The following is a 17981-nucleotide window of genomic DNA, read 5'->3' as shown; positions in this document are numbered from 1 at the left end:
CTTCGGGCTCTGTTTGGCTTTCAGATGAGGTGAGATGCAGCTACGTAGGTACCCAAACTTCCTTTCTACACAGTACCTATGCAAAGGCTCGTGGGGCTGAGAGGCTACGCGGCAGTTTCCAGGTTTGTGGTGTCAAGGAGGTGGCAGTGATCGCCAAACCCCTGATCCAGAACAGAAGGGCCTAATTTAGCACCTTAGGCACCGTGAAAGGCGCCCAAGTCACTTACCGTCCCTCCGAATACGTCCAGTTACTTGCTAGGTGGCCCAGTAAGGTAAACCTTCTCAGCAGCAGCTTGTTGCAGCGCTTACAACGAACAAAGGGCCAGCAATCCTGGAAACAGTCCGCCAACCCCACTATTTGCACTTCAGGTGGACGGACGGGACGGGTATGGCGGGGTGAGAACGGGTGCCTCTTGGAGGGGCACGGAACATTATTGCGGCCGGGTTCCGGCGGGATGGACTCCTGTACCGTTTTCACCCCCCCTACATGACGCTGGTCGCTGGTGACTGTTCCCTGGCTGGTGAATGGCGGCTTCGTCCCCCACCGTCACACTCGAGGCCCGCTGAATTTTCCAGGACAATCACACCGAGCAGCGATTTCGCGGTGAGCTGAGCACATCACCAAGCAGCAAACCATACCTCCGTGGCCATTCAATCGCTCGCACAAACGACCGCTGCCTGGTTGCAAACCACACATACCGCCAAGATGTTGCTCTGTAAGACTCCAAAGCTCCCATGCCCCCACCCCTCCTCCTCTTTCTATCAAGCGCTTTTCGCTAACAAGACAACAAAAACCCAGTCTGCCCCAACTGCGCCAACATCCTCACCGTCTCCGCCTACGCCGGCGTGCGCAACCGCCTCGAGTGCCGAACCTGCCCCTTTGAGCACGCCATCACCGAGCCGATCTACTCCCGCCGCGACTTCGAGCGCAAGGAGCGCGAGGACGTCTTTGGCGGGCCGGGCGAGTGGGACAATGCCGACAAGGCGCGCGCACAGTGCCCCAAGGACGGCTGCAACGGCGACGAGGCCGCCTTCTTCCAGGTCCAGATTCGCAGTGCTGATGAGCCTATGACTACGTTCTACAAGGTATGCTGTTGTCGATGGCCCTTAGTGATAGGGCGGACTGCTGACTGGGTGTGTTTGCAGTGCATGTCGTGCGGAAACAGATGGAGAGAAAACTGATGCTGGACGAGAGGGAGGCTTTGGGATTTTTCACTGGGCATTGCGAGGCGTTGGGGACGATGTGTGGATTTGTTCTTGTTTGGTCCTGCTATACGCAACGCGCTGCAGCTGCGTTTCTATGTTTTGGAAACTTGTTCAGAGGCTGCTTTCCCTAGTGGATCGCTTCCGCAAAGCGAGTCTTTGTCTACGACTTGCTTGATCATATGACTGACGCTTCCCTATGACCCTGCCCTATCTTGGTCATTAAATTCGTGATATGCCTACTGTCATGCTGCTTCAGGCCCGCGCGCGTCTCCCCGCCTCAGCTCGCCTCATATCGCGAACGGTCCTTGGCTCCTCGATCCCATGGTCTCTAATGCTAGCCGTATGCTCGCGGCAAATCTCGCAGACACCCAAGGCTTGTCGTCCCAATCCATGAAAAGAACAGGAACCAATCGCGTGATTACCAATGGCGTGCCCATGCGACACTCCCAAACTATGAAGGCGCATTCCGTCCAAAGCCTCACGCATCGCTCCGGTGCCAGTCGACCGCAGCCCGCATCCCGTCGTCCATCAGCCTCTGCACGAGATCGGGACTGATGACGTCCTGCCGGAACTGCTCCTGCTGCAGGAGCTCGAGGTGCTTGAGCGTTGGGCCGGGGTACATGAGGTACTTTAGGTACGGCGGGCGGGTCCAGTACTGCAGGTAGGCGAGGTAGGCGACGAAGTCGGGGCGGGTGAGGAGTTTCTGGGTCGCGAGGTGGTTTAGGTAGAGGGGATTCGCGAGTGATTGGACGAACTGCGCGCGAGTGAAGCGGTTAGCGGAGGCTCTCTCGCTTCTCATGATTGACTTCGTCATTGTGTGTTCCATGTTGTTGCGATGGGGGAGTAGAGTGCGCGCATGAGGGTCGGTGCCTTTGGGAGATGAAGAAAGGGTGTGTAATTACCTCGAGCTCGATTTCGAATCGCGTGTAGCCGCCGTAGACTGGTTCATTGTCGGGCGGAGGGGGCGGTTGATCTGGTACTGTTGTCGCCATTGTCGCAACTGGTGGTGTGTGTGTGTGTGTGTGTGGGAGGGATGCGATTGTGAAGTTCGGGGGATCTAATGCAAGGTAGATTGGAGTCCATGGACTGAAGTGGAGACTGAATCTGGAGCTTGGACAGGGGTCCACTAGCTCCTCCAACGACTGGTTGGGAGTGACAGAGCGGGCACATTCAAGTCAACTCAAACCTTTAGCAGCGAAGCTTAGAAAGGACTTGGACCAAACTTTCCAGAGCAAGATAGTCATGCTTATTTACAAATGTAGGAATAGAAGTAAGGCTACTTGATAGTTTCTCCAGGTCACCAAGGTATGCTGCCCCTAAGGAGATTTCTTGGTGAGGGTCGCGGTAATAAGAAAGGGGCCTGGCAGTCTGTAGATCATCTCACTGCTGACTTACAAGAAGCTTATTACGAAGAACACAATGAATTCGTCGCTGGCTGGGAGAAAACGTGCGCAGTGGTGACCCGTCCTGTTGACCTGGACCTATCCGGCCTCTCTCACAAAACCTCATCTTTGAGGGCTGCTTGAACACTGAGCGGCCTGAGATACCTCACAACACCGAGAATCACATAGGCTGTCCATGAAGCCAAGCTATGGCATATGGTCACACGAATCCACACCGATAGATAATCAGCGTGGATCCGAGCTCGTAGCTGCAGCTCGAAGGAGATCTGCACTGTCTTCTCTATGGTCAAATCGAACTAATCGAGAACCTTTGTGTCGGGGTTCCATTGGAACTCAATGGTTGTTGAGGTGCCGAGAGGGGGACTCGGCCAGCGAGAATGCGAGAACGGAAGGTTGTCGACTTCAAAATCTTCCTCGTAAGCTTCGTAAGTATATTATATGATGAATATACTTGAAAAAACGCAAAGCAAGTGTGAACATACAAGGATATCAAAAGCTCGTCCTGAACATGGATTCAATAAGCCTACGGCTTGCTTAACTCATGGGGCCCGACGCAACGGAATTGCTAGAGTATCATTGGCTCACATTCAAGGCTCATGATAGGATTGTATCAGCGATGCAAGGGTCTGTCAACCTGACGACCGCTACCTTATTGCAATAGATATTGTGAATCAATACATCTCCGGGTGGATGCTCCGAATAGCCCCTTTGGCGGTTCAACTTCTTTGCGTCCTCACTTTTGACTGATGCAGTCAGTAAAGTAGCACTGATACGCGTCAAACATCCAAACTAGCCGTATGGACTTGACTGGCTTCTAGAAGGTAGAGACTGCAACACCTTTCTCAAGAAAAACTAGTCATAGTTCATACGATCAGATCCCACGAGACGTGCACCTTCGGTAGTGTCTATGCCTATACCCATGGCCGATATTTCGCTAGACCAGACCGCTCTAGCCAATAAAGGCGAACCCCTCTCCCTCAAATCACAAAGTATATCTTCCTACATAGCTTATCATGTTCCCGGACTGCCTAGCTATAACGGGTTGCGTTACCTGCATGCCACTATGCGAGATCAAGGCTACTGATGTTCTAATAATTCTATGATGAATGAAGACACTTTGATAACTAAGCTGAGACCATACTGTACCTTATACCATGAAAGACCGCCTTAGATCCTCCAGAGAGGATAGACGAATAAGTGAGTAAAAGAAGCCTCCTCTGGCTCACCACTGCTCTCACTCTCAGTGCCTAAGTACACGGAATAGTTCACGAACAGAAGCTTAAACTCTGCAAAAATGATAGAAAGGGAAAGGTAATACTGACGTTATAACTCGCTCCCCTGCCCGGAATCGAACAGCGCGCCCCTCAGTCAACCCAGACTCTAGCTTCATTGGAGTATTCCTTTATTTACCCACTCGACCACCTCGCACACAGCTTGGCCTGACCTCGCCGACCTAGACGGGTGTTGCTGTGCTGGTGACAGGAATGGTGAGTAGACCCCTTAAGTACGTTAGGTAGATACTTCAGGCCAGGGAAGGAGAGCTGTTGCGATGGGAAGGAGCGAGGCAGTTGATACCCGTGTGGTTGAATGGGAGACCTAAAGCTGAGCGTCGATTTCATATGCGTGTGGTATTATTCAGGCTACCTCATGAGAAATCAAGACTGACCACCTCAACTCTGATAATTTACGTGTGTTATGACACCTGCTTGGATAACATAGGGTGGGAGTCGCATGTCATAGACCCAGACAACGGTGGTCTTGAAAGGAGCGGTTGTTCGCTTTAAATTCTAGATATACGCCCTTTTGTTGAACCCTTCTATTTTTGTTTCTCTTGCCTTTTCGAAATCCAAACTACAAGAACATGATAGCTATTGGCACGGTAATGAGCGGACTATCTTCATTGACTTCACCCTCGCAAGCAGGTGTCCAACTTGTTATTGTTTTTCGAGTGTGTCACTTAATGACGTGAAATCAAAAACATGTATTCAAGTAGGAATAATTGCTCTTCAGACCTCAGAATCCATTTCTTATCGATACCTAGTTCTAGTCTACCGTCAATGCATAAGCGGAGCTAGCATACTATGTCCTGGAATCTGGTGCTTGTCAACACATGGCATACAATAGTGATTGTTGCTCTCAAGACATACCAAAAAGCTTCATTGTCCCGAAGCTAGTCGGGCGGCTTTAGCCCGGCGACGAAGCCCCACAAAATAAAGACATTTCTCCACTGAAAAGTTGGGGATCAGCGCCGGGAGGCAGAAGCTCCAACCAGGGGGAAATTTCGCGACCGGGACCGTCAACCTCTTGCAAACGCCAGCACTGCACAAGAATCGCCAACTTTTTCTTTGCCCTTCCCAGACCACCTCCTGGGCCCAGCGGCAGAAAACTCCAAGATACCCACAAGCATGGCCTCGAAACGCAGCTACGAAGCCTCCGAGGGCAACGAAGGCGCGCAGCAGCCCGCGTCCAAACGCAACAAGAACAACAAGGCGCGCGACCACCAAAATGCTCACATCGATCCGACGTGGGGACAGAAATACGTCTTCTCATCTGCCACGGGCTCGACGACGGTACCGGTGGATCCGGAGCTGGATTTTGAGGATGATGGAGATGCCATGGCGTATCTCAAGTCAGTGAGGTAAGAAATGCCCCCTTTTCACTAGGCTATCTTCATTCCCATGTGCTGAACTGGTCTTTGAAGTAGCGCGGGTTGATGCTGATATGGTGAGTATTTTAGGACACAAGCAAACGGTATACCGCACCTCCTTGTGGCACCAAAGGTCCCGATCGGCCCGCAACTACCGAAAGAGCTCCAGTACGATGACGGCGACGTGGACGATGCCTACGAAGCGGAGGAAGGTGATCGCGACATCTACACCACAGGCGAGGGCGACTTTAGGGGATACTACGCCGACGGCGCATACACAGCACGACCCGACAACTGGGGCAAACCTCACGCGACCCACGACGACGACGAAGCAGAGGAAGGCGAGTGGCCCGGCAACGAAGGTATCGACGACGCCGAAGACCAATACTCAGACGCCGGCGCCGACTCCGAGTCCGCCATCCGCGAAGCCTACTTCGCCGCCATACTCACACGCTTCAAACGCCTCCGCAGACTCCTCCACGCCACGCCACCCGCCTCCGCCGTCGCCGCCCTGCACCCAGGCTCCCCCCACGACTTCCGCGTCGGCGCCTTCGCGCCCAAATCGGCAACCTACAAAACCTGGTCCAACCGCCTCCGCGACGCGGACCCTCTCCCGGCACAACTCGCCTCCATGGACAAAGAAGGCGTGCTGCGCGTCCTCCGCGTGCTGCTGGGCGGCGGCGCGTTCCTCCGGCGCGGGAGCGACATGAGGGAGCGCACGAGCCGGTGGCTGTGGGCTCTGCTTGCGCGGTTACCGGAGCGCGGGGAGATGAACCACGTCGAGGTCGGGTGGGTGAGGGATCTGGGGAGGCGGGCGGTGCTGATGATGCAGAGCTTGGCGGATATGGCTGCGTTGAGGGATGCTTTGGAGGGGGAGGGGATGGATTTGGGGGTGAATGATGCTGTTGATGAGAGTTCTGATGATGAGGAGGCGCTGGGGGAGATGGAGGTTGAGGAGAGGGATGGGGAGGGGAGCGGGGAGACGTCTGGGGCGGAGACGTCGGATGGAAAGTTCGGCGTCCTGGCCGAGGGGTTGAAGCATCAAGAGAATGTTGCGATACCCAAAGACCCTGTTGGCGACGGCGAAGTCGAGGACGGAGAAATCGACGACGACCAAAAGTCGGAGCCAATGGACGTCTCCGAAGACGGCGAGATCGACGAAGGCGAGGTTGCGGAAGACGAGCAGCCGCCGGCCGAAACGCTCGAGGAAGCACGCGCTCGACTCCTCGCCCAGATAGACACTGCGGCGGCCGTCGAGGATGCGCCATCCGAGGCACCATCAGAAGAACCCATCGTGGAGGAGGCTGCCCGAGACGGTGAGGGCGATAGTGAGGCTTCGGACCAGCTGCGGGCGCGGATGAACATGCGGGCTACGCTTAACATGATTCTGACTGTTGCCGGTGAGTTTTATGGGCAGCGCGATTTGCTCGAGTTCAGAGATCCTTTTACAGGTATGTAAGCAAATTCACGCATCAACTTTGAGCAAGATAGGAGGACAACGGATAGAGAAGGGCTCTAGAGGGAACTCTTATCAAAAAGGGACTCAAATTTGCTGGCTCGCGAGGGCTCAGGGGTAACGTGCTAGCCTATGATACCAATACAATAAAAACACAATGGCGCAGACCATTAGCCTCTGAAGAGGCGTAATACAAATTCGACTGTTCATACCACTCACGAACAAGATTTGTCGTCTCTTGCTCACGGTTCCTCCACGCGCCCTACTGAACAAATGTCCTCAAAGCAGCTCTTGCCGAGTACAAGTGAAACAGACACACGCTCCGTGAATCTCTGCGACCTAAAAGAAAACTCCAGGCGCCCGCCTCCGTACCATCTCGGTACTCAAACAATATCATAGCACAAACAACTCCATCTCCATCTAAACATCCGCGTAGAAGGAGGAAGCCTCCTTTACGCATCGCTCATATCAGTGTCAGGCGTAACGAGAAAATCCGCTTCCTCGAAATCATCCACGACAACGTTCTCCTGCCCCAGCCTGGTCTTCAAACTACGACGGCTCTTCCTCGGGACAGCCAGCGGACGAGCGTTGGCCCACCCAGACGGGGCCAGGCTCCGCGGGCTCACCTCGCCCTCCAACCACGCCGCGCGATCCGCCCACATCTGCACCGGCTCGTCGCTCTCCTCGTCGTGAGCGAAGAAGCGCTTCTTGCTCCGTCCGTCGCTGGCCGTGCTCTCGACGCTTTCCACGCTCTCTTGGGAGCTGCACAGGCCCGGCATATCGTCCAGCCCAGGCACGCGGCCGTCGTCGAGTTCGTAGTCGTCCTCGTCGCTGGAGTGGTGGACCGGCTGGCTGGAGAGGCCTCCGACCTTGTTGATGCCGCAGAAGGGCAGGAGTTCACGTTGAGAGGCGGCGCTGCGGTGGCGGTTGATAGAGGTGGTGGTGGTTGACCGGACGACTGGGGTACGGCGGTCCGTGGCGTCGGTCCACAGCTTGAAGCTGCTGTAGGATCCCGTCTTGTAGCCCTCGGGCACGGACTTGCGGACGCGCATGCCGACGGAGAGGAGGTTGGATTGTACGTCCGAGGGGATGGTTTCTTGAACGTTGGGCGAAGGACCGGCCGGGGGAGGAGCTGGGCCAGATCGGGTGCTGAAGAAGGAGGTGATTTGGCGCTGGGAGGGGTCGCTTGATGCGCCGGCGAAGAGACGTTTCGTTCTCGGGGCCGACATGGTTGTGATGAGATTGAGGAAGTCGAGAAACTAGCTGAAGTTGACACAGTCGGCCTTTAGAAGACTGGTCGAAATTGACGTTGATAAGAGGCGTGGCTCGTCGTGGAGGCTGTGGTCCAAGCGTTGACTTCTTCTCGGTCGGCGTAGGAAAAAGTATCGTGAGATGCAGTTCGGTGGTGTAGAGTGGAGAGTTTCAATTCGTCGACCGAAAAAGCGTAGGAGGTGGTAACCGTAGAAACGATCGCAAGCGAGAAATGACGTACAGAAGCGAGAGAGGATATGTCGTAGAAGAGAGATGGGCGGGGAGGAGGGGAGAAAGAAAGTGGTTGGGAAGATGATGGGAGATTGAGTTGATACGAGAAGAAGGGGGAAGGAAGGGGTGGTGGTGGGGGATACTGAAGGACCTGGGCCGCTGGGTCGGGCGGTTTTCCAAGGTTGCGAGAAACGGGCAGCCCAGAGTGGCAGAGAAACGGAGGGACAACGCATGGGACATCCGACGATCCGCGGCAGCTGGGCGATTAGGCGAGAGAAAGCGCGTCTGGGCGTGTTTTTTCGCGAGACTCGCGCGGCCAGAGCCCACTAAAATCACTAAAAACCACTTTAACTGTGCTGGTGGGGGACCATGTGCCCTGAAACTGACATTGACCGGCGGATGATTGGCGCCCCTGCGTTCCATTCCCATTATTCCCATTGCCCCCTTCCTTGGTCGGGGCGGGTTTCTCTCATTCAAGTTTGCTGCTGCTCCACGGGCCGCCTCTTGCCTCAAGGAACGGGAGTCCGTTTGACAACGGGCGACACGGCCTCTTCAGAATCGGCCGAGAGGGCAAAGGAGGCGGAGTTCTATCTCATTCATGTTTTGTATTATAATGAGATTCTGAACAATGCTTCCCATTACGATTGTTGCATCCTTCTATTCTCACTCTCTCCTGCCCTTGTAGGTTAAGCGTCGGTGGCAATGAAGGTCGTGTCATCTAGCATGCCATCGCAGCAAGGTGACGCATATAATAGGCGATCATCCTTAGAAACGGCCTTGATGTGCGCCTCCATTGTCCAATTGAGGCAACTGAATACACAAACAGGGCACTATGCAGGCCGTGAGGAGAAGCTCTAGTGGTGCAACAGCGAAAGCGTTGTTCAGAGCATGGCTCAAACCTTACCTACCCTCTTGAGGCCTTACGGTTTCAACGTTTTCTTTGGCAGATGTTTTGTTCCATGGAGAGATAGCTGCCAAGGCATCCTTGGGCTTTATCAATCCCAGCATCAGGCTCTCCAAATTAGTGGTGTGCCACTGATACTGGCACTAGGCTGCGGAGAGCAGTGTTACGCAAAGTTGAGATATAGTCGGTGATCCAGCCATTTGGAGAGCCACGGAGAGGCCGGTGTGAGGTGAAACAAATCTTAAGGTCGAGACACACGAGCCCGCCCTCACGCGGCTATGCATCTTCACTAGCAACTTCAATATTCAAAATAAGTGGACAGCCAGTGGGGGTCGTCGCAGATCCGTCAAGGTACACGCGAGCACGTCACTTCACCACATCCAAAGACACACCACAAGATCACGAGAAAAACACATTATCAAGAGGCCGGCCGGGGCGTTTGTGGAAACCATTGAATTTCGCAAGCAGTGCTGATTCCTCCGAAACTCACTGCACTCCGGGTATGAAGCGATCATCAACCAGCGGTTCCACGTCCTCACGTCCAGGTCATCCCGTGGACCACCCAAACGCTCATGCGGAAAGCCATTTCCAGCTGTCCACCCCCCATGCAGAGAGATGACATAAAACTCCCATTGTCGTGTACTGACTGAAGAAACGCAACGCATCAAAAAGAGACGGGCGTCGGAACGAGACAGAGAATGAGGGAGTGTGTGCGTGGTGAGTGATTGGTTGCCTTTTTGTTTGCTTGTTTTGTCGGCCGCGCGAGGAAAGAGAAGAAAACTGAGGAAAAGATGCGTCGATTGGTGATGCAAAGGATATCCGGAGACCCCAAACGCCCCTGTGTTTTTTGGTCAAGAGATTTTTTTGGAAGCTCCATCTTCTATCCGCAAAGGTGTCTGATTATGTTCTGTTCGAAGACAGCAGACTCTAAGAGCCCGTGCCAGGGTTGTCTATACGCCCATGCCCAGGTCGCTTGCTTTTGCAGATCCGAGATGTCCCACCAGTGATGAACCGTCCAAGTCGTTAATACCCAAGGGCTAAAAGAAAACCGTCGAGGCGAACAGTTTACTTTCTGCGGAAAGAGCAGCCCTCAGTGAGTCTCGCCTTACCACCGGTAGGCTGGCAGAGGACGGTGGTGCATCCCTGGCAGATGACGACGGTCTGGGCGTGGGAGAAGACGGTGGTGATGGTGAAGCAACCGGGGCACTTGACGTCCATGAAGAAGGAGCGGGGCGCGGGCACAAGGGTCTGTCCAATGTGTGAGTATCATCATGTCTGTCACCATATGTTCGTGGTGTGGAGGGGTAGGGAAGGTAAGGTAAGGTAAGGTGAAGATGTTGTGAGGGTATCGTGGGTGTATCGTACCTTGAGCTTGTGCTTGCGGGCCTCGGCGGCCGGGGAGGGGTTGAGGAGATCAACGGCGAGAACCTGGGGGAGAAGCCATCAGCATGATGGTTCCTTCATCAAATGTCGCATGCGCAATCGTCGTGTCCTTCCTCCACAGCCCAGCCGTAACCATCTTTTCCTCCTCTTGCCATGATATTTTTTTTTTCGCCACTCGCGTGTTCCCAATGCGGTCGGTTTGTTCGGGTTTCGTTTCGTCGTGGAAGAAGACAACATCACACGGGTGATGCCAGGCATAAAATGCCATGGCAGCAGGAGGGCCTTACCATCTTGACTGATCTGATCGAGGATTGATTGATCGGTTATCGGATGCGAGTGCTGTCGGGCTTGACGGGAATCTGGTGGTGTTGAGAGAGCAGATTGTAGCACTCGCAAAAGAACGGTGATGATGGGGTGGTGGAATTGTGAGCCAGAGAGGGGACCCGTCCGCCAAAAATCCTCTCTCCGAGGACCCACATTAAAGATTTAGGGGAGGACAGTGTGCCGAGGAGGGCTGGATCACGGGACTTGACGCCTACACTTTACTATCGCCTGTGATTGGCTGCGGACCTGCTGCCCCGGCCATCTTACCTAAGGCAAGTGCACCCGCAAACAGCTTGGTGAGGGCGGGGTGTCACCGCTGGCCTGGCCGCTGGTCACCTTGAGCCGCTTCCATGTTCCATGTCATTCTCTCCAGGCAGTCGGGTACTTAGGCATCTGCGATATTAACCTGCAGCCTGAAGTCACTGCCCATATCATTAAGGTGTCAGTAGCATCCACCAACATTTAGCCTCTGGCCTTGGACACATAAACACTCTCACCTACGTACCTTACTGCACTTACGCTTGCTCGCATACAAAATACCGTCACAATGGCAGCGCCGATGGACCAGAGGATACAAGTCCCAATCGATGATCCCAATGCAGATACCGAGTGGTATGTTATCTCGCGACAGCTACTCGGCGACTCCTGACACGTGCTGCCAGGAACGACATTCTCCGGAAACATGGCGTCATCCCAGAGAAGCCTCCCAGCCCGACTCCCATGATCGAAGAGGCCATCGCGGAAGGTCGCAGGTTAGCGCATGAGAATCGACTTGAGGGCAAGGATCTCGACGAGCTTGATGAGCTGGAGGATGACGAAGATGAGGCATTCCTGGAACAATACCGTCAGCGCAGAATGCAAGAGCTCAACGAGCTTACCAAGAAGGCCCTCCATGGCACCGTCTACCCGATTTCAAAACCCGAATACTCGCGCGAGGTCACAGAAGCATCCAACAACGGCCCGGTCTTTGTCAATTTGACGTCATCACTGGGCACAAACGTCGAGTCGCGAGTGCTATCAGAGCTTTGGAAGCAGGCAGCGCAGGAATACGGAGAGATCAAATTCTGTGAAATGCGCGCGGACAAGGCCATCGAGAACTACCCCGAACGAAACTGCCCGACGATCTTGGTCTACAAGAATGGCGACATTGCTAAGCAGGTCGTGACACTTGTGCAGATGGGAGGCGTCAAGATCAACATGCTTCAGCTGGATAACCTGTTGGTCGAGGTTGGCGCTGTACCAGAGACGGATATGCGCGTGGCCAAGCGCCGGAGGCAAGCAGAAGACGAAGAGGAGGAGAGGGCAATGGGCAAAGGTATCCGACAAGGAAATGTGTCAAAGTCCAAAGGACACGACAGCGACGATGACGACTGGGACTGAGAGATGTCCTCGGGTTGTCAGTGTGAATGCGTCGTGATGTGCGGCAATACCCCGGTTGAGATGGATGGACCGGGATTGATACCTTGATCATCCGCAATCTCTACAGCATGCGCAGCTTGACTCAATGCAAGTTCTACGCCGCCAGGTTATCAAGTCATGGTACTTGTAGGCCTCGTTTGTACCTTTCTCATGCAAAGAGTTATTATGCTCTTCAGGATGAGGACTTGCCTCAATAGAGATGGTCAGGACATATGTCAATGGGGAAACTGACGGTTTATCAAGGACTGAATCTTGACCACCACGCGATTTTGGAAGCCTTCAGACCAAAGTGAAAAGCTATGCGCAACGGGGGAGAGTGTCATGTGCAGCTGGTGCTAAAGTGTCATCGTATGACGAGGGGCTAATCTTGGTTCCTGGATTTCGTGCATCTGATGCCCCGCGTGTTACCGCTGCGGAGACCCTGAAGGCTGAAGATAACGGCTATCGATTGGCCTGTGCATGGGTGGGGTTCAGGGTGTCACGACTCCCGGGGAAGGAAAGAAGGCTAGGCCGCTTTTGGGCAAGGGCTTCTAAGTTTCGGGAGGGCCAGTAGGCAACTGTTGGTCGCGTCAAGACGTAAACAATGACCTTTTTTCATGGCTTTTCGAGAGACTGAATAAGTTGATAACTCCGAGGTCTTTCCAGCTTGCACTTTGACAGCTCCTGGAACTCAGTGCAAGGGTGTTCGGAGCTATCTTCGGAGATCGTGTGAGCGGAATACCCCTGTGGGACTTGACCCTGGCCGAACGCGTTCGAACCCCCACCTGCGTCACGACACGCGCTGTCCCACCCGCGGGCGAGGGTCGTGGTGGCGGGCCTCGGACGGGAGCTTCCCAATCTCTTGGTGCCGGCTGGACCTCGCACACATTTCAGACTCGTTTCTCTTACATCTTCTTTTCAATCTTCGCCATGGCCGACGAACCCAGTCTTCCCAGCTTGTTGCCGTCCATCTCATGGAACGCCCAGACCCAAAGTTTTAGCAATAATCCGAGAAAGCGGAGGTACAACTTTAAAAGCCACTCTGTCGCGCCGCCATCATGGTCCAACTCTAGTGATCCTGCCGTATTTTCCAGCGATGACGACCCAGGTCTGGACAACTATGTCGAGGGACGGCGAAAGAAGAAGAAGTATGTAGGCTCTTGGTTCCACCAGCAGCCTGCCTCTTCCGATTCTGCAACCGGGGAGCCACGGCCAGCGCTGAGGGGCAAGCGAACCTTGAAGCGCGACCTGGACAGTGGTGTCTGGATGGGCAGCGACAGCACAGATGGCGACGAGAGCGTGATGATGCCCGATCTGCCGACGCAGTCGAAGCTACCTCAGCTCGACCGGGTAATGGCTCGGCGGCGCAACGTCATCTCGGCCGAGGAACTGGAAGCGCGGGACAGGGTACAGCAATGTTTGGACTCTGGCACCGAGTACATTGATCTATCGTGAGTGCGCGACCCAACTGCAGGCACCCCAGTAGATCTGACTGTAAACAGCATGATGGGACTCAAGACTCTTACCGATGCTACCATTCGCCCTCTGTCCGAATTCTCCTGCATTCCCATTGTTGCCGAAGGAGTACCGTTTGAGCAGAAGGATCCCGCTTTGCAGCTGTATCTGTACCGCAACCCTCTGCAGCGGCTTCCGGGGGCCATATTCGACCTGGAGCACCTGACAGTGCTTTCGCTCCGTGGATGCCGACTACGGGAGCTGCCCCCTGCGATTGGCAAGATGCGAAGTCTTCGCACCCTGAACCTCGCCCAGAACTTGCTTAGATACCTCCCGGCCGAGCTTCTGGATCTCATGGCAGCTCCCTCCGCCTTGGAAGAGTTGCTTCTACAGGGCAATCACTTCTTCCAGGCGGCTGAGCGGCCTGCGCTGGCTGACTTGGAAAGTCTTGAGAGCGGCGCTTCTGGGGGGTCGGAACTGACCGAGGCATGGAGACCCGGCTTTGACGGTGTTGCAGGCAGGTTTATCGTGCGATCACCAGTCCACTATCTCGATAGCTCGGGCTTCTCGCACTCTGAGTTCCGCCTTGACCCGGAGGGAGTGATCGTGCAGACGGAGCGGATGGACGACACTGGAGACAGCACATCCCTCATCTCCCCACCGTCATCGGCACCCTACCACTCAAAGTCCGCTGGAAGAAGCGTTCCGAGTGCAAAGGGAAGTCGCGTTCCTAGTCTGATGGAGTTGGCACTACGAAGTGCTTACAAGAGCTCCGACCTCGGCGACCTGCCCGACTACATCCCTGATTCGCTGCCTCACTTGCAAGCCCTACTCGAGCGTGCTGCCGACCAGCGTGAAGTTGGCGGACTTACTTGTTCCGCGTGTAAGAAGCCCTTTGTGGCACCCACAACGCAGTGGCTGGAGTGGTGGCAGGTTTGCCTTGTCGAGAGCAGGCAAACCCAAGAAGGTCACGTCGTCAAGGCTCGCCCCTGGACGGATTTGGATGAGGAGAACGAGGGGGCTGTTCCGTTCTTGAGGAGAGGATGCTCGTGGAAATGTAGCCCTGCTAGTTTGAGGGAGGGACAGTGGACGATTGCTCCTGCTAGCAAGGCAAAGTGAGGGCTGGGACATGAAAAATTGTTTTGGATCATCTTTCACATGGCGCTTGTTATTGGCACGGAGTTGGAGGCAGACTGATTTTGTGTGTGTTTGAAGCTTTCTGTTCAGGTTCCAGGTTGCGTTGTTCGATATATCCAGTTTTCTTAGCTGAAGCTCGTTCCAACCCCTTTGCATATCGTCCCTTTGTTATACCACTCCACCGAAGGCAAGATCTCTGACGCCACCCATCTCGCCGTCTGAGCATGCAAGCTGCCATATCCGAATGGCTTATCTGTCCTATCCTTCCTCATCCTCTCCCCTAGATCCAACTGCGCCATGTCTTGACTCGCAACCTCCACGTCGTCATCACTGCCGCTGCTCGGCGCAGCAGCACGTGGGAACGACGTTGTCCCTTCCGCCAAAGCCTGGAAGATGATAAGCTGATCCTGTAAGAACTTGTCCACCGTCGAGCCCGGTATCGATAGTTCACCAAGTAGACGGCAAACGACCGCGCGGCTGATGGCCCACGCGAAATCGTCGTGCTCATGCCCAAGTTGTCTACGCCGGCTCTGCTTCGGAGACGCGGACTCGTCGCAGCCCCAACGTAGCATCCCAGAGGCGTCCTTGGCTACCAGGAGGGTATACGTCCGCTTGTCGCTGCCCGAGTCCTCAGCGTGCTTGTACACCAGCTCTGCGTGGGGAAAAGCTCCGGCGATTTCCGTTGCTAGTGTTTCTTGGAGAATGGCCTGCTGGTAGGAAGGGACGATCATTGTGACGTCTATGGAGTGTACTACCTTGCAACGTTCGGAGGGGGTACCGTCGTATGGGTTCGTTATGGGAGATAGCTGACGCAGCGGCTGGCCTGGCTTAAGAGGGTGAATCGTGAGCACGATGGAGCCTCTGCTCTGCGGTCCTTTACTCCATCCGCGGCTAATCAGTTTCCGCTCGACGCGTACGCTCTCGAATGACGTTTCCAGGCGTGGGAGGAGGACTTGGTCTGGGTACTCGTACGAGAGCGAGAAGTCTACATTCGTCCCGCCCTGGATCTCGAGCTCGATGGGTTTGGCTTCGTCTCCGCCTGCGAAGAGAAGGAACGGGAGGATGGCCTGGAGAATCAGGAGCGTGCTCGCCGCGCTCGTATCCGCCACGATCTTGATCTTGCGGGACTTGTTGACGAGAGCAGCAGAGGGGGAGAGACGGGGGATGAAGGTTAGGATGCTGCTGCCTACGGAGAGGCCTTCTACCTCTGCGTCTGTTGCTTCTGCTAGCCACCGAATTGCGGTGACGTGTTGGGCTTTGAGACCTGTGTTCGTTGTTGTTAGTTTACGGTGTCAGGTTGGTTGAGATGGGCTGTGTATAAGTGAACGCGTGGGTGCTCACCGCCTCCTTTGCGGCCACTGTTGTCGCCTTTCTTACTACTCCCACTACCACCTCCGCCACGGGAAGGACGATTCCCTCTTACGTTTGTGATGCGTACCGGCTGAGTGGTGACTGCTGCGAGGGCTATGGCGACGCGAACTAATTGTCCGCCTCCTTCGCCGGTCCGCCCGTCGATTTCGATGGGCTTGCGGGACATGGTTTCTCCTGATTCGGATTGATTGTGTATGTCGTATAATGGCGATACTTGAAACTTTGGTTCACGGGGGTAAGGGGTGCTAGGTACTTGATGATTGGGTGCAAGTCCGCGACCTAGCGGAACGTCCGTCTTACCTAGAGTCAAGTCGCTGGCGCAGGTGAGAATCGGCTGCTTTAGTTGCTGAAGACGAGTTTTCTCAATGGGCCATTAGGGGAGGGATGTTGAAGTAGCCGGATAAATAGGCGTATCCAGCTTTGAGTTTGGATGCCATTTTGACTCACGCCGAATGTCGGTTAGGTCCCTCGTATTACTTGAGCGGCTAACTACAACCACAAGATCCGCTGCGGATAAGTAACTAGGCATCAGTTAATTAACCCTTAGTGACTCAAATCCTTCGTATGCTGGAAGATGAACCACTTCGCATTCGCCTACAAACTGCGCCCCCAAGGAAGTGGCATGCTCACCATGTCAGTGTGAGGCAACGCTTCCGTGTTTATGGCTAGGTACAAAAGCAGACCGAATTCCTGGTTCTCTGTCACAATTTCATGCAATCCAACATTGGTTCTTTCACTGCTTTTCATTATCCAACCGTTTGCTCCTTCAAAGTGGTGTGATGCATTTGGCACCTGCCGCAAACAGGAGCCAGAAGTCTAAGTTTCGGCGAGACCCGCCAGAATCGGCGCCGCTTTGACCTTACCGGAGACAAATTCAACCTCACCTCTTCCCTTCCACCTTGAGGCCTCCAGAAGGGAACTTGTTGATATTGCCATGGCCGACTACGAATGCCGGAGATATAGCGCGCGATGTTCTCTTGATGAGGCGACTTTTCAGCACAGCATTGCTTTGCCCCGGGTGCAACGGAGATCTTCGCTGCAGACAGGGGTCCGTTCAGGACAGAGGAACCAATCACCGCCGCGATGATAGGACAATGTGCACTGCATTCAAGGTTCAACCAACAAACCAACAGCCGGCGGCGCCGGTCATAGGGCGCAGCTGAGACGCTGTGAAGGCCGAGACTCCGGAGCCGTTTGCCGCCACGGGGCGCAGCCTCAGACCATTTGTGGCACTCGCAGCCCAATGCCGCCGCCGAGTCATGGACAACGACGACTCGGAGGGTCGACGTCGAACCGAAGAGCGAGGGCGAAAATTTCTCAAGAGATAGGGGAGGCGAAAAACAGAAATGATTTGGAAGAGGGCGGACGGCTATCTTTATAAGTTACGGATCTCCTTGCTGTCTGCCTGGACCCAGTCAGATTGTGATTCGATCAGAACAGTCAATCGGCGAAACACCTCAGAACGAACCACTTACTGGCGACCAGTGATGTTCGAGGCAGCCTAGCACGGCATAACAATTTTAGGTTTCGACACGGCAGACAGCCGCAAAAAGCGCCGCTTGTTTGAGTCACTCCTTTGACTACATGCCATGGAGTCATGAGAGTATAAAGACCCAACCCGCCTCATAAATGGACGATGCACCGGACACTTTGCAGTGTTGTAAAGTAAGATATGTTATACAAGTCTATTGAATTATGAACCACGCCAGCAAACGATGTCGAAGGATAGCAGAACAAGGATACGAACTGACAACCCGAATATCAATGTAAGTCAAACCTATCGAAGCATTTCCTTCTATTACTCCTCTCCTTACC

General features: G+C 54.5%; 9 protein-coding genes across 9 annotated transcripts; 4 read left to right on the top strand and 5 right to left on the bottom strand.

The window, feature by feature from the left end:
- Window positions 1-706: 706 nt before the first annotated feature.
- On the top strand, window positions 707-1538 carry CLUP02_09190 (transcription factor S-II; the record flags this gene model as incomplete). The annotated part of the gene is made up of 4 exons (XM_049288169.1): window positions 707-716; window positions 800-1096; window positions 1147-1264; window positions 1463-1538. 4 exons carry the CDS (start codon window positions 707-709, stop codon window positions 1536-1538), a joined length of 501 nt encoding a protein of 166 aa, XP_049145313.1.
- A 146-nt stretch (window positions 1539-1684) lies between these two features.
- On the bottom strand, window positions 1685-2198 carry CLUP02_09189 (RNA polymerase II transcription subunit 31 mediator; the record flags this gene model as incomplete). Its single annotated transcript, XM_049288168.1, has 2 exons — window positions 1685-1960; window positions 2109-2198. 2 exons carry the CDS (start codon window positions 2196-2198, stop codon window positions 1685-1687), a joined length of 366 nt encoding a protein of 121 aa, XP_049145312.1.
- Window positions 2199-5014: 2816 nt separating this feature from the next.
- On the top strand, window positions 5015-7020 carry CLUP02_09188 (V-SNARE; the record flags this gene model as incomplete). The annotated part of the gene is made up of 3 exons (XM_049288167.1): window positions 5015-5247; window positions 5347-6707; window positions 7001-7020. 3 exons carry the CDS (start codon window positions 5015-5017, stop codon window positions 7018-7020), a joined length of 1614 nt encoding a protein of 537 aa, XP_049145311.1.
- Window positions 7021-7164: 144 nt separating this feature from the next.
- On the bottom strand, window positions 7165-7941 carry CLUP02_09187 (ribonucleotide reductase inhibitor; the record flags this gene model as incomplete). Its single annotated transcript, XM_049288166.1, has 1 exon — window positions 7165-7941. One exon carries the CDS (start codon window positions 7939-7941, stop codon window positions 7165-7167), a length of 777 nt encoding a protein of 258 aa, XP_049145310.1.
- A 1528-nt stretch (window positions 7942-9469) lies between these two features.
- On the bottom strand, window positions 9470-9763 carry CLUP02_09186 (uncharacterized protein; the record flags this gene model as incomplete). Its single annotated transcript, XM_049288165.1, has 1 exon — window positions 9470-9763. The coding sequence occupies one exon, from the start codon at window positions 9761-9763 to the stop codon at window positions 9470-9472; it is 294 nt and encodes a 97-aa protein (XP_049145309.1).
- Window positions 9764-10163: 400 nt separating this feature from the next.
- On the bottom strand, window positions 10164-10771 carry CLUP02_09185 (40S ribosomal protein S27; the record flags this gene model as incomplete). Its single annotated transcript, XM_049288164.1, has 3 exons — window positions 10164-10346; window positions 10464-10526; window positions 10769-10771. 3 exons carry the CDS (start codon window positions 10769-10771, stop codon window positions 10164-10166), a joined length of 249 nt encoding a protein of 82 aa, XP_049145308.1.
- A 581-nt stretch (window positions 10772-11352) lies between these two features.
- CLUP02_09184 (phosducin family protein) lies at window positions 11353-12185 on the top strand (the record flags this gene model as incomplete). The annotated part of the gene is made up of 2 exons (XM_049288163.1): window positions 11353-11417; window positions 11468-12185. 2 exons carry the CDS (start codon window positions 11353-11355, stop codon window positions 12183-12185), a joined length of 783 nt encoding a protein of 260 aa, XP_049145307.1.
- A 156-nt stretch (window positions 12186-12341) lies between these two features.
- CLUP02_09183 (leucine Rich Repeat family protein) lies at window positions 12342-14777 on the top strand (the record flags this gene model as incomplete). Its single annotated transcript, XM_049288162.1, has 3 exons — window positions 12342-12350; window positions 12885-13654; window positions 13706-14777. 3 exons carry the CDS (start codon window positions 12342-12344, stop codon window positions 14775-14777), a joined length of 1851 nt encoding a protein of 616 aa, XP_049145306.1.
- A 143-nt stretch (window positions 14778-14920) lies between these two features.
- Window positions 14921-16332, bottom strand: CLUP02_09182 (RNA 3'-terminal phosphate cyclase; the record flags this gene model as incomplete). Its single annotated transcript, XM_049288161.1, has 2 exons — window positions 14921-16059; window positions 16137-16332. The coding sequence occupies 2 exons, from the start codon at window positions 16330-16332 to the stop codon at window positions 14921-14923; spliced, it is 1335 nt and encodes a 444-aa protein (XP_049145305.1).
- Between the last annotated feature and the right edge of the window lie 1649 nt (window positions 16333-17981).

The sequence above is a fragment of the Colletotrichum lupini genome, chromosome 4, assembly GCF_023278565.1.
Source record: "Colletotrichum lupini chromosome 4, complete sequence".
Lineage (NCBI taxonomy): Eukaryota > Fungi > Ascomycota > Sordariomycetes > Glomerellales > Glomerellaceae > Colletotrichum > Colletotrichum lupini.
This window is presented reverse-complemented; position numbering and strand designations above follow the sequence as displayed.